Source organism: Drosophila teissieri, chromosome 2L, assembly GCF_016746235.2.
Source record: "Drosophila teissieri strain GT53w chromosome 2L, Prin_Dtei_1.1, whole genome shotgun sequence".
Lineage (NCBI taxonomy): Eukaryota > Metazoa > Arthropoda > Insecta > Diptera > Drosophilidae > Drosophila > Drosophila teissieri.
In genome coordinates this window covers 26,172,263-26,186,370 of record NC_053029.1, presented here as the reverse complement: position 1 = coordinate 26,186,370, position 14,108 = coordinate 26,172,263, and the positions used below count along the sequence as shown (strand labels likewise).

General features: G+C 38.1%; 1 protein-coding gene across 2 annotated transcripts in view; it reads left to right on the top strand.

The window, feature by feature from the left end:
• Nucleotides 1–10,228, top strand: part of LOC122611783 (uncharacterized protein YJR142W) — a 45,327-nt gene extending 35,099 nt beyond the window's left edge. The window contains exons 2-4 of one of the 2 annotated variants that reach the window (XM_043785094.1): nt 8,315–8,448; nt 8,501–9,161; nt 9,241–10,228. In XM_043785094.1, coding sequence (XP_043641029.1) covers nt 8,315–8,448; nt 8,501–9,161; nt 9,241–9,422 — 977 coding nt within the window. In that variant the 3' untranslated portion in view covers nt 9,423–10,228. Of the gene's footprint in view, nt 1–8,314; nt 8,449–8,500; nt 9,162–9,240 lie in introns of those variants that run through there. The other variant, XM_043785095.1, reaches the window with a different exon arrangement.
• The last annotated feature ends 3,880 nt before the right edge of the window (nt 10,229–14,108 follow it).

Genomic DNA, 14,108 nt, shown 5'->3' with positions numbered 1-14,108 from the left:
TGGCAAGGCCCACGGCGGAACGGGCATCTTAATCAGAGAACGCATCAAACACCACTTTCATCAAAGGTTTGCAACAAATTACCTGCAAGCCACGTCCATAAAAGTGATCTCAGGAAACAGCAACCTTTGCATTGCCGCTGTCTACTGCCCACCTCGATTAAATATATCTCTGAAGGTCAATTCATGGACTTCTACAACACTCTGGGGGATCGCTTCATAGCCGCAGGAGACTACAATGCCAAACACACGTTTCTCCTGGTAGCCCCACATATTGGCCTGCAGACCCAAAAAAGATCCCAGATCTAATTGATTTCACGGTGACAAAAAACATCCCACGCAATCTAATAAGCGCCATAGCACTACCGGATCTCTCATCTGACCACTCGCCTTTGTTGATAGGCATTCTTCAAAGCCCAGAAATTGCGGACCACCCCCACAGGCTGACGTCGCACAACACTAACTGGATGAAATACAGAAAGTATGTGTGTTCCCACATTGAGCTAACTCCCCAACTAAATATCGAAGCGGACATCGACTGCTCCACCGCCGCACTGGAAGAGGTACTCGTCACAGCAGCCAGGATCTCAACCCCTAAACGGAAGGATGGGGAATTTAAAAAGTTCAAAACCAACCGGCAAATTGAACAGCTGGTTCTGGAAAAGAGGCGTCTGCAACGAGCGTGGCAAACCAGCAGATCGCCATGCTCAAAGCAACGTCTTACTGAAGCCACCCGCAATCTAAACCGGGCCCTGAAGCAAGAAGCTGAAAATGAACAACTTAAATATAATGGAAAACTCTCGGCAACTAGTACGAAGCATCCCTTGTGGAGGGCTCACCCAATTCAAACCATCACCCCTATAAGGAATTCTTCAGGGTGCTGGGCCCGCAGCGACAAAGATAGAGCCGAATCATTTGCCTTAGAGGCGTCTTCCAGCCGAACCCCGCAGAGATCACAAAAGTCATCAGGGAGCTAAAACCAAAAAAGGCTCCAGGCGGTGACCTAATAACAACAAAAATGATAATGGAACTTGCGTACTGTGCTATTAAGGTCATCTGTAAACTCTTCAATGGAATCATAAGTCTCGGCTACTATCCAAGGAAATGGAAAAAATCAATTATTATAATGATACCGAAGCCCGGAAAAGATCGCACGATTCTGTCATCTTACAGACCAATAAGTTTATTATCATGCCTGTCCAAATTATTCGAAAAATGCCTTCTAACGCGCATAATACCATATATGGGAGCCCTCAACATTATCCCAGCCCATCAATTTGGCTTCAGAGAAAAACACGGAACTATAGAGCAAGTAAACAGAATAACATCAGAAATTCGCACAGCCTTCGAACATAGGGAATATTGCAGCGCGATATTTCTCGACGTATCTCAAGCATTCGACCGCGTCTGGCTCAAAGGTCTCATGCATAAAATTAAAACACACTTGCCCGGGTACACTCATAAACTCCTTGAATCCTACCTCTACAATAGAGACTTCGCAGTAAGATGTAACACAACAATTTCCGATAGCTACACTATCGAAGCTGGGGTCCCACAAGGTAGCGCACTTGGGCCAACTTTATTCGTCCTTTACACAGCAGATATTCCCACGAGTGAACGACTAACAACATCCACCTTCGCCGACGACACTGCGATCCTTAGCCGCTCTAGATGCCCAGTCCGTGCAACAACCCAACTCGCCAACCACCTCGTGGTAGTCGAGAAGTGGCTAACTGACTGGCGCATTAAAATAAACAAACAAAAGTGTAAACACATAACGTTTACCCTTAACAGACAAACTGGATTATAAACTCACGATCGCCCTTGTGACTGGACTACAAGGTCCTGCTCTACAACTCCACTCTTAAGCCAATCTGGACGTATGGCTCCCAGCTGTGGGGGAACGCGAGCAGAACCAACATAGACATCATACAGCGAGCCCAATCAACGATACTGCGAACTATCACTGGGGCACCATGGTATATTCGTAACCAAAACATCCACAGGGACCTCGGCATTCTCGCAGTAAAAGATGAAATAGACAAGCAAAAAGCGTCCTACAATGAAAAACTCTCTGTCCACCCAAATCCTCTAGCAAGGGTCTTGACTCGGGTCTTCAGCCAAACCCGCCTGCAACGTACAGACCTTCCAACCCAGCCATAACTTGTCAGGGCCACTGTCTCAGTCTACATGACTCCTAGTTAGGTTATAGTATAAGATTTGATACACTTATTGTTAGTCTCGTAAATGAGAAGATTCAATAAATAAAAGCAAAGCATTAAAAAAAAAAACAAAACAAAAATTAACAGAACAAATTTGGTATTTTTATACCCGTTACTCGTAGAGTAAAAGGGTATACTAGATTCGTTGAAAAGTATGTAACAGGCAGAAGGAAGCGTTTCCGACCATATAAAGTATATATATTCTTAATCAGGATCAGTAGCCGAGTCGATCTGGCCATGTCCGTCTGTCCGTCCGTCTGTCTGTCTGTCCGTCTGTCTGTCCGTCCGTATGAACGTCGAGATCTCAGGAACTACAAAAGCTAGAAAGTTGAGATTAAGCATACACACTCCAGGGACATAGACGCAGCGCGAGTTTGTCGATTCATGTTGCCACGCCCACTCTAACGCCCACAAACCGCCAAAAACTGCCACGCCCGCACTTTTGAAAAATGTTTTGATATTTTTTCATTTTTGTATTAGTCTTGTAAATTTTTATCGATTTCCCAAAAAACTTTTTGCCACGCCCACTCTAACGCCCACAAACCGCCAAAAACTCTCCTTTGCACTTCCAATAGCTGAGTAACGGGTATCAGATAGTCGGGGAACTCGACTATAGCGTTCTCTCTTGTTTTTGTGTTTAATTTTAGACTTTGTCTAAGTCGTTTGACCTACTTGTTATTATTCTTTTTGGTAGACATTTGTGGTGGAAGAAATAAATTTTAAGAACTGGTTGGGTATCCACACAATGTAATGACAGTTATTAGTAACAATATTTTCGTCAGATATAGATCTACGTTTCTTGACTCTACTGAGTGAAGTCCACTGCCTTTATATCGGCAAATGCCATTTTTATACCAGTTACTCGTAGAGTAATAGCCGAGTCGATCTGGGCATGTCCGTCTGTCCGTCCGTGTGAACGTCGAGATCTCAGGAACTATAAAAGCTAGAATGTTGAGATTTGGCATGCAGACTCCAGAGGCATAGAAGCAGCGCATGTTTCATGTTGCCACGCCCACTCTAACGCCCACAAACCGCCCAAAGCTGCCACGCCCACACTTTTAAAAAATGTTTTGATATTTTTTCAATTGTGTATTAGTCTTGTAAAGTTCTATCGATTTGCCAAAAAACTTTTTGCCACGCCCATTTTAACGCCCACAAACCGCCAAAAACTGTCAGTGTTGAAGACTCTCCTTCGCACTTCCACTAGCTGAGTAACGGGTATCAGATAGTCAGGGAATTCGACTATAGCGTTCTCTCTTGTTTTTATATCGATATTATATTTTGTAAATTTTATACCATTCATGGATAGTTTTCCCTGCTCCTCAATATTATATTAATCTATGTGATTTGATATCATGTAGCTTTAAATATTCCTGCCTATTGTTTGTATAGCTTTACAGACCATACTGCTTTGTATAGCTTTACAGACCATACTGCTAATCGGGCAGAAAATGTTTTGCTCAATTATACAATGTTTCTTAATAATAGTATATATATAGTTTTTTTTTTTTTATTAAATTAATTTGCGTTTTTGTTTCGATTTTCTTGTGTCAGCTGGTCGTCGCTGGAATTGGCACGCTGACACCCCCTCGCTGCTGTCTGTTGTTTATTGTTGCTCCTGCTGCTGATCCTCTGTCAGCTGGGCGACGCCGGTTATGGTACGCTGACACTCCCTCGCTGCTGTCTGTTGGGTCTTCTCTGATGTTTCCTTCCCAATTCACTTTCCTATGCAGAACGAACTCCAGATCCCCTCGCAGTCTTTAGGGCATTTTTTTCTTGAGCTGGGGTAGGCTTCTTGCTGGCGGAAGATTTTTTGCTTTAATTTCACTGTTTATTAATTTTATTTGAGGTTCTGAGTGAGCATCGGAAGGTGTGGGCTTTTAAGCACTCAGGGTGATTCTCAATTAATCTAACACAGCTTGTAATTTACATGTTTTATACCATATAGGCGGTTTCTGTTGGGTGAGTGAGCTTTTCTTTTTTCTACTTTCGTTTTTACGCCACCGCATTTCTTGCCCATCACACGCTTATTTACTCTACTCACTCAGACTTTGTTGTTGTTCCGATGTTGTTGTTGTTGGTGCGGTGTTTTTTTTTTGTGGACTGCAGGCTTCTGTGTCATGGATTGGATAATCCCCATAGTAATCTAACGATTTTTGTGTAATTTGGTTCTTTATTTTTAAGAGAGCGACTCTAGTGGTCGCTGCACTGGTTTTGTATTGAATGAATATTTATGACATATCCTGAATATTTATCAGATGTCACGGTCATGTAGTAGGCTCATGTTAGATAATAATGAACAGTAAGTTTAATGTTTCTTTATTAAGGGGGAGCAGAGAAGGTTCTGCTCCCTTTGAAGAATAAGTGTTAAATGTATTTATACCCGTTACTCGTAGAGTAAAAGGGTATACTACATTCGTTGAAAAGTATGTAACAGGCAGAAGGAAGTGTTTCCGACCATATAAAGTATATATATTCTTGATCAGTATCAATAGCCGAGTCGATCTGGCAATGTCCGACTGTCCGTCCGTATGAACGCTAAGATCTCAGGAACCACAAAAGCTAGAATGTTGAGATTAAGCATACAGACTCCAGAGACATAGATGCAGCGCAAGTTTGTCGATTTATGTTGCCACGCCCACTCTTACGCCCACTAACCACGCCCACACTTTTGAAAAATGTTCTGATACTTTTTCATTTTTGTATTAGCCTTGAAAATTTCTATTGATTTGCCAAAAAACTTTTTGCCACGCCCACTCTAACGCCCCAAACCGCCAAAAACTATCAGTGTTGAAGACACTCCTGCGCACTTCCAATAGCTGAGTAACGGGTATCAGATAGTCGGGGAACTCGACTATAGCGTTCTTTCTTGTTTTAAAATCAAATCGGTGGCGGCTGCGCTGCCCGCAGAGATTGGCATCGGCGGGACTTATGTGTACATATCAATGCCACTTTATACAAAGAGCGTGAGCGCGACAGAAGTTGTATATGCATGCTTCGCCTGTGTGCTGGGAATCATGGGAATTGGCTGACACTTGCACTTCACACACATTTTACGAGCCCGTGAGCTTTATGGTCAGGCCTTTTATGTTTACGTAGATACAGTATAATACAGTATACAGTTTGTACGGTGTGTACTTGCTACAGCGATATAATTAATATTAAATTATTATTTAATGCAAATGTTGACCGTGGATCCGCTTCAAAGGGTCCATCCGGCGGTATTTGCGAAACTGATGCATTGATAGCTCTTGCAAAGTTTCTGGCTAATCTTCACTCCAAAATTGACAATTCTGCCAAATAATAAAATGCAATAATTTGCAACCGTTGGTCGTTTGTAAGAAGAATTAATCCATTATTAATTTTTAGACCAAACTGATGATGTTTGGCAGTGAAACAAAACACGAAACGTACATGAGCTGTTTAAACAAGTGTAGCCAAAAAACACTCTTTATGTTTAAAATGTAAAATTGATTTAACTTTATAGGCAACATTATAGTAACCGGATACAATTTCATTTTGTAGGGAATTTATGGATGTTTAATGAAATCGATTTAGTCACTTTTATTTGATTCGATGAACAAATATGTTTTCAGAGGTTTTTAATTTACTTGGTTGCTGAAAAAGTATGAAGTTTTAGGATTATCAAACTTAACAAAGTCGGAAGTCGATTTGTCTGCTTTTGAAACAGATGTGTAAAATTTACAATTTTGATTGCGGGTTATAGTTTAAGAAGCTAAGCAAGCTGTCATTTCTTCGTTTATTCATTGTCGTACAATTCCCAAATCACATAAACTCACGAAGCCATCAGGGGTATTTAGGGGCGTTCTTTTAAAATTGGTATGGAATAGATGTGGAATACCAAAGAATACAAAATATTAGACACCCCTAAACTTAAGCTCCTTATTAATTTGTGGAGTCGCAGAGGAGTTTATAGTGAACATGGGACGGAAGAGCACCAGAAGAAAAAATTGCTGACCTGCGACAAAGACCAACTTAATTAAATTTATTTTGACTATACAAATTTCATTAATAGAAACTTGTTTTTAAAAAAGGTTTAAAATTTTTGCTTTATATTTTATATTTTCGTATACCTTTTAGTTACCCGTTACTCGTAGAGTAAATGAATACTAAATGAAGTGTGTATAAAAGTATATATAAAGTATAGAAAAAAGCGTTTTATTACATTAAAAATAGAGTCAGAATTAGAAAAAAAATCATTATAAAAGTTAGCCTTGGGAGCCTAATAATGTTCACGCAGTCTTTTGGAATATAAGAAATGTTTAAATTACGCGTAATCCAGCTTCATCTATTTCTCTCCCTCTTATGTTATTCTCTTGCCTTCTTGGGTCAAGCACTTGGCCCCTGTTAAATCAGATGTAGTAGATGCATTTTGTTGTCAATATCTAAAATTGTGCTGTGACGAAAAGCGAAATTTATTTTGCGAACCAAAGGAATCCAGGCGCGACCCCAAAACCAGATTTCTCTCATACTCTTTAATAACGTTAACTACTCCCCGCTTTAGAATTTTTCGGCGACTTGTCGCAATTCCCTTCCGTTTCGTATTTACCAAAAAGAATCAAGTAGGATTAAGCAGCAAGTTAAGAAGCGGACTTTACTCGTTCCTAGAGATTTTGGCCGATGATGTAAAGTAGTAGAATAACCGCCATGACTTGGTGTGTAAATCAGCTCGTTCTTTTTGGCCCAATGATTTCGATGACCTTATCGGCGAATTCGTTGGTTTCTTTTGGTGTTAAACTATCTGAGAGCTTAGTCAAATTGCGCTATCCAGGATCAGTCTCTAAAAATTTAACGACACCATGAGAGTCGTCCGAATCGCTGTCATTGTCGATTGCGCTCAGTGCTGCTATAGTTGCGCTATTATACTACCGGTCTTTCGTAGTGGCGGTCTCCTCGATGTTATCAATCCTCAGGAAATCGGCCTTTATGAATTCTGGTCATGGAGAGCCCAGAAAGTCTGGCAACTACTAAGATCCGTAACGCAAATATGAAATTTTTTGACGGCTTATGGGCGTGGCAACCATTGGTAACAAACTTGAGATGCGTCTATGTCTCTAGTTTTTATAGCTCGTTATATCTCGACGTTAATATAGACGGACTCGGACAGATTAAATCGGCTAGTTATCCTGATCAAGAATATATGTAGCTTATAGCGTCGGAAACGCTTCCATCTACATGTTTATCTTGTTCTTTGACTTTATCGTCTACATTTCATCTTGTATAACCTTCCATACAGTTCTCTACAACCTCAGTTAAAAACAAGAGTGAACGCTATAGTCGAGTTCCCCGACTATCTGACACCCGTTACTCAGCTAGTGGAAGCAGAGTCTTTAACATCGACAGTTGTTGGCGGTTTGTGGGCGTTAGAGTGGGCGTGGCAAAAAGTTTTTTGGCAAATCGATAGAAATTTACAAGACTAATACAAAAATGTTTCGTTTGTCTGTATGCTTAATCTGAACTTTCTAGCTTTTGTAGTTCCTGAGATCTCGACGTTCATACGGACGGACAGACGGACATGGCCAGATCGACTATTGATCCTGATCAAGAATATATATACTTAATATGGACGGAATCGCTTCCTTCTGCCTGTTACATACTATTCAACGAATCTAGTATACCCTTTTACTCTACGAGTAACAGGTATAATAAACTATAGTTCGAAACAGAATGTGGTACAACATATATTACAAACAACATATATTATCGTTTTTATACAAACTTCGGCTTGCAGCAATCAACAAAACTAAACTAGGCTCCTGGTAATAACGAAATCCCAGTAGAGTTATTCAAGAAAACTTCCCGGTAATAATCAGGTCCATCTATTAGTTTCTGATATTGTATTTTTCCATAACATCCGATATGTACGTAGCAGCAGATGTATTGGTGGGAGTCTAAGAAGGCTTTAAAGGTGGACATTCATCTTCGATCTATAATTACTCTACAAGGGACGAAAATAAATAATTTTAATATTTTTAAATATTAGAATATAAAAATATAATATTTAAATTTTATTTTATTTAAGAGTACATATTTTTCCCTATGGGATTTAATTAACAAATTTCTTTTTATTAAAGGTTTTCAAAAGTGTGACATTCGTCCATTTGTGGTTGAGGGCCAACAAGTTGGTCTTATTAAGTCAGATGTTTTGAAACATCTCGAAAAGTATCCAGAGGTATTTTGCATTCGTGCTTGTGAGCAAACTAAACAGGTGAGTGTAATCTATATATAGAATGCTAGTAAAAACACTTTAACAACCACAGGGTTTGGTAGAGCTGAATCCAGCTTTTCGTGACTACAACGAGCGCACTGAGCAGCTGGAAAAGGTTTTGCGTAACCTGCGCTCTGAGGACCTTTTTCCTGCATTACAGGGATGGAGGGATGAGTATTTTGAGGTAAAAGCAGACTGCAAAGCCCTACTTAAAATGGAACGAGCAGCCACTCCGCTCTTTGGAGTACGCAAGTATGGCGTAGATATAAACGGTTACGTAAGGCACCCAACGCTTGGATTATGCATTTGGCTGCAGCAGCGGTCTAACACAAAAGAGACCTGGCCTGGAAAGTGGGACAATATGGTAGGCGGTGGACTTTCAGTCGGCTTTGGTATAAAGGAAACAGCCATTAAGGAGGCTGCTGAGGAGGCATCTATTCCTTGCGATCTAGTCAAGAATTTGGTGTCCGCAGGGTGTGTCTCATTTTACTTTGAAAGCCGACAAGGTCTTTTTCCCAACACCGAATATGTTTTTGACTTAGAGCTACCACTTGACTTTGTACCTCAAAACGCTGACGGGGAAGTCCAGGCCTTCGAGCTGCTAACAGCCAAGGACTGTGTGGAGCGCGTTTTTACTTCAGATTTCAAGACAACTTCAGCGCCTGTGGTGATCGACTTTCTTATCCGACACGGGCATATAACAGCAGATGATGGTAAACATATTAATTGACTAAAAAGTCATTTAATACTTAAATATTTAATTATAAAGAATCTTTTTTCTTCCTTTCACAGTGGTTGACTTTACGCAAATCGTTGAGCTCTTGCACGTGCCATTACAGTCCCTATATACGTACAAGGCTCGCTTTGAGCAATCCAAAAAGCACCCTCAATTCTTGCCAGGTGGTTCGAAAAACTGCAACTGTGCAATATTACAGAAAATATCGGTGGAGAATGGGCACAAGAAGGCAAATTAATCCGAAATGCAATTTCTTATAAATAAAAAATTAGGTAGGGCTACAAAGAAATATTAATGAAACGCTAAACAAAAAAAAGTGTATGTAATTGACGTGGACTTTCCTACAAGTCTGGTTATATTGTGCTAGCGACTCCATATAATTACTTTCTTTTCAGCAAAGTTCATAAAAACTACAACTTTCTTACAAGGTTTTTTCATTTCGGATTATCAGTCAGCTTTAACAAGTATAATTATTACAAATTATTAAATATTTCAACATTTAAATAGTCCTTTATCAACTGTCAAGAGTTTTTAAAGCAATTCCATTTTTAAAAGGTGTACTCGTTCGTATTGCTGTCCTCCTTAACAAAGAGGCTCAGGCTGTATATCAAGTTTATCAACTGTTATTTGGTCATACGTAGGCTAAATTTATCCAAACCAAAACCATCTAACATATAAATAACAAAATAATGACACCTTCTACGATTCTGCTGAAAAATTATAAAAATTTTAAGGTATGTTTAGGTAGATTAAGAATAATATTTATTGTTTTAGGGTATGTGTAGGTGTGGTCTTGTTTTGTTTTTTTTTTATTGGTATACAACTTACTATTACTTACTATTACAACTTTACTATTTTGTAAATATGATTATATAATCTCCAATATACTTGTCAAATATAAAGAAAATATCACAATAATTTTTTTTTTCAAACTATTAAATTTATTTAAACTTTTATATTATAGCAATGTGAATTAACTATAGTCTATTTATATATAATATCACAACTTGCATCTGTTATTATATGTAGAAACCAAAGTGCTCAAAGTTAAGAGATACATTATTAGGTAGGATTCTGTTACATATGTAAATTTTTTGTAACTTATTACAATATATAATAAAGTAAACATTAAAGACCGAAAAAATAAATGGTTTTTGCAATAAAAAATACTCTATACATTCTTATTTATTTTGATGGCAGTCATATTTCTAAGGATTGGTAAGTGTGATTTACAAATGTAAGCCGGTTTGAAATATATTATCTATTGGTAGTTCTTTTCCTAAGAAAAACCCATTTTTTGTAAAGTTATTGGGTGGGAATACAACTAATGAAGACGAAAACATACGACGTGAAGTTGGCCGTGTAAAAAGCAATCAAATACCAAATTAATTCCACAAACGTCTAGCAATTTAATTTGCGACTATCGGAAACTGAATTCGTTTCAGAGCAGAATGCATATCGTTGGTAATCATAAGAAGTCTTGGAATGTATATATCCTCGCCTCGATATTTGCCTTTCAAGATGGTTGCCTCAATAACATTTGGCTGTAATCTCTTCACTGTTAATCGCGTACCGTTACAAAGACGCGGCTTATTGATGTTTCTGAACAAAGTTATCACCGAACCAACTTGTAACTGTAAATGATGTGGTGGCAATCCTGGTAATTTTAATGAATTTAAAAACTCAGTTCGATAATTGACAACGTCGTTTTCATCAGTGATTGTATCAACTGATTTGTAGAAATGCATACCGCCTGGTATTTCATTTTAAATCGACAAATTTATTTCGTCTACATTCTTTTTCCTAGCCGCAAGTATTGCTGGTCGACTCAACCATGAATGCTTCTTGTTATTTTTCCGAATGTCAAGAAAAACGTTATCGATGATATCGAATCATTAAATTACAGAAATTTTGTGGAAATTATTTCAATCCCGTCGCACAATCAACTAGTATTTTGCCTGGCAATGGCATAAATTGTTTTGAGAAAATTTCTGCTGTTTGATTATTCAGCAGGGCAACACGCATATTGGTGGTCAACTTAATAACTTTCACATATCGTTACCAATTTGAAGACTTAAAGCAAGCATTAATTTCGTCTGCAGCTGTTGTTCGTTGAATGACTGGTAACGTTTGGCGAAAATCTCCTGATAACCAAATCATTGCACCGCCACACGGATTGCTATTGCTCGCAAATTTTCTAACGTTTGATCGAGTGCTTCCAGCGATTTCTTATGTGCCGTTGTATGTACATTCGTCTCAAATATCTAGCTAGAATTTGTGATGTAGTTCTTAGGCTGGGATGGAGCTCAGTCCCGCCAGAATCTCTTTACAGATATAAAGATATGGAGATGATCAGCCAAGGGAGTAACCCCCACCTTCTTCTTCGGGGTGCCGATTTATTTATTATTTATTTATTTTTTTTTTTCCCTTTCTGACACATTTTTAATTTCACAATTTTTCCCTTTCTGTCACATTTTTAATTTCACAATATATTCTCTCCTAAGTTTGTGACGCGGCCGCGCACAATAATAAATAATAAATAATAAATAATAAATAATAAATAATAAATAATAAATAATAAATAATAAATAATAAATAATAAATACATAAATACATAAATACATAAATACATAAATACATAAATACATAAATACATAAATACATAAATACATAAATACATAAATACATAAATACATAAATACATAAATACATAAATACATAAATACATAAATACATAAATACAAGTCACCAGCGAGCAGCAAAACAGCAAGATCAGGACCAGGATCAACAAGTGGTAACTATTGGAGAATAAGCTCAACCCCTAAGTATATACCCCGCCCTAGCTGACTTCAGGGTCCTGCCAAAGACATTATAATAACAAGATGCGTAACGGCCATACATTAGTTTTGCACTATGCAGCCACTTTTTTGGTGACGACCAAAATTGCTCTCTTTTCGCTCGCCTAAAATTGAGAGCGTAAAAATCTAAAAATAGAATTGTCTTACTTGTGTGAGTTAAAACATTAAAGGAGATAGTGTGTATGTGTGCGTGCTTCTGCTAGAAGACGATTTTCGGGCCGAAATCAATTTTGATCTAAGAAACGAATTTGATTAATGTTTTGGTCAATTTCGATTCAAAACTATTATGGTTTGAAAGAAGTTTTTTTAATATTCGTTTGATAAAATCGCCGCTCGAATTAGCTACCGGTTACATATTTATATTTATATTTATATTGATAATTATTAATATGTAATATATGTAATATATTTCCGTACTTTACCAATGCAACAAAACGACTTTAATTGATTATAAATACAATTATATAGCGAAATTTAAAAAAATCGAGGAGCTATACGTATAGTCAGCTTTAAGCAAACGTTTTAAGAGAAAACCAAAAAAAGGTATTAAAAGAAAAAACAAAAAAAAATTGGCGCCCTTTTCTGCCTACCCATAATTGCGGGCTGTTTTAAAAACAACAAAATGAAATATAAGAAAATAATTTAAATGAATCTTAGTTGCATTTTAAATACTGAAAATGCTTAATTTTCATACTAGTAATTTGACTAAATAACTACAGTAAATAATTAAAACGTATACAAAGTAAATTATTATTACTACTGTAATTTAAAACAAAGAATTTCCAAAAAAAGAAATTACATTTCAAAAGCAAATATTTCATACAAATAATTCATATTAAAAAATTAATATTTATAAAATAAATAAAAATATGGAATCTGTTTATTGCAAAATTGATTTCTTGAAGCACGAAGTGCGGACATAAGCACCGAAGAATCATTGTCTTCTTATATTTTTCACACGTCGCACGCTGAATACTCTAATGACAATTATTCTAATATAAAGTCATCTTTTAAAATTATTATGAATTTTTTTGTACATAGATTGTGCTATTATTATTTCTGTGTTAAATTTGAATAATTGTTATGTTAAGGCAATGCAAGACTAGAGTTTTTAAGTGGTGTCAATTTATAAAAAATAATTTAGATTTAAAGTCTAAGAACTTCTAAGATGAAGGGCATATTTTGTCATTTTTACAATGCATGTGCATACGTGTGCACCAATACAGTGGTCAGCTGTCGCTGTATGCGTACAAGAGAGCTGGTGGCTCTAGAGCTCTCCGCTCTCTGGCTTTTGAATAAAATTTCGAGAGAGCGAAAAGCCACTTGAAAAGCCACCACGAAAAAATCGTGTGCAAAAAAATCGTATGGCGTTACGCATCTTGTTATTCTAATGTCTTTGGTCCTGCTTACGTCTATACGTTGACTTTAGGGTCCTGCTTACGTCTATACGTTGACTTTAGGGTCCTGCTTACGTCTATACGTTGACTTCAGGGTCCTGCTTAATTCTCTACGCTGACTTCAGGGTCCCGCATAATTCTCTTCGCTGACTTCAGGGTCCCGCATACTTCTCTACGCTGACTTCAGGGTCCCGCATAGTTCTCTACGCTGACTTCAGGGTCCCGCATAATTCTCTTCGCTGACTTCAGGGTCCCGCATACTTCTCTACGCTGACTTCAGGGTCCCGCATAGTTCTTTACGCTGACTTCAGGGTCCCGCATAATTCTCTACGCTGACTTCAGGGTCCCGCATACTTCTCTACGCTGACTTCAGGGTCCCGCATAGTTCTCTACGCTGACTTCAGGGTCCCGCATAATTCTCTACGCTGACTTCAGGGTCCCGCATACTTCTCTACGCTGACTTCAGGGTCTCGCATACTTCTCTACGCTGACTTCAGGGTCCCGCATAATTCTCTACGCTGACTTCAGGGTACCGCATAATTCTCTACGCTGACTTCAGGGTCCCGCATACTTCTCTACGCTGACTTCAGGGTCCCGCATAGTTCTCTACGCTGACTTCAGGGTCCCGCATACTTCTCTACGCTGACTTCAGCGTGCAACATAATTCTC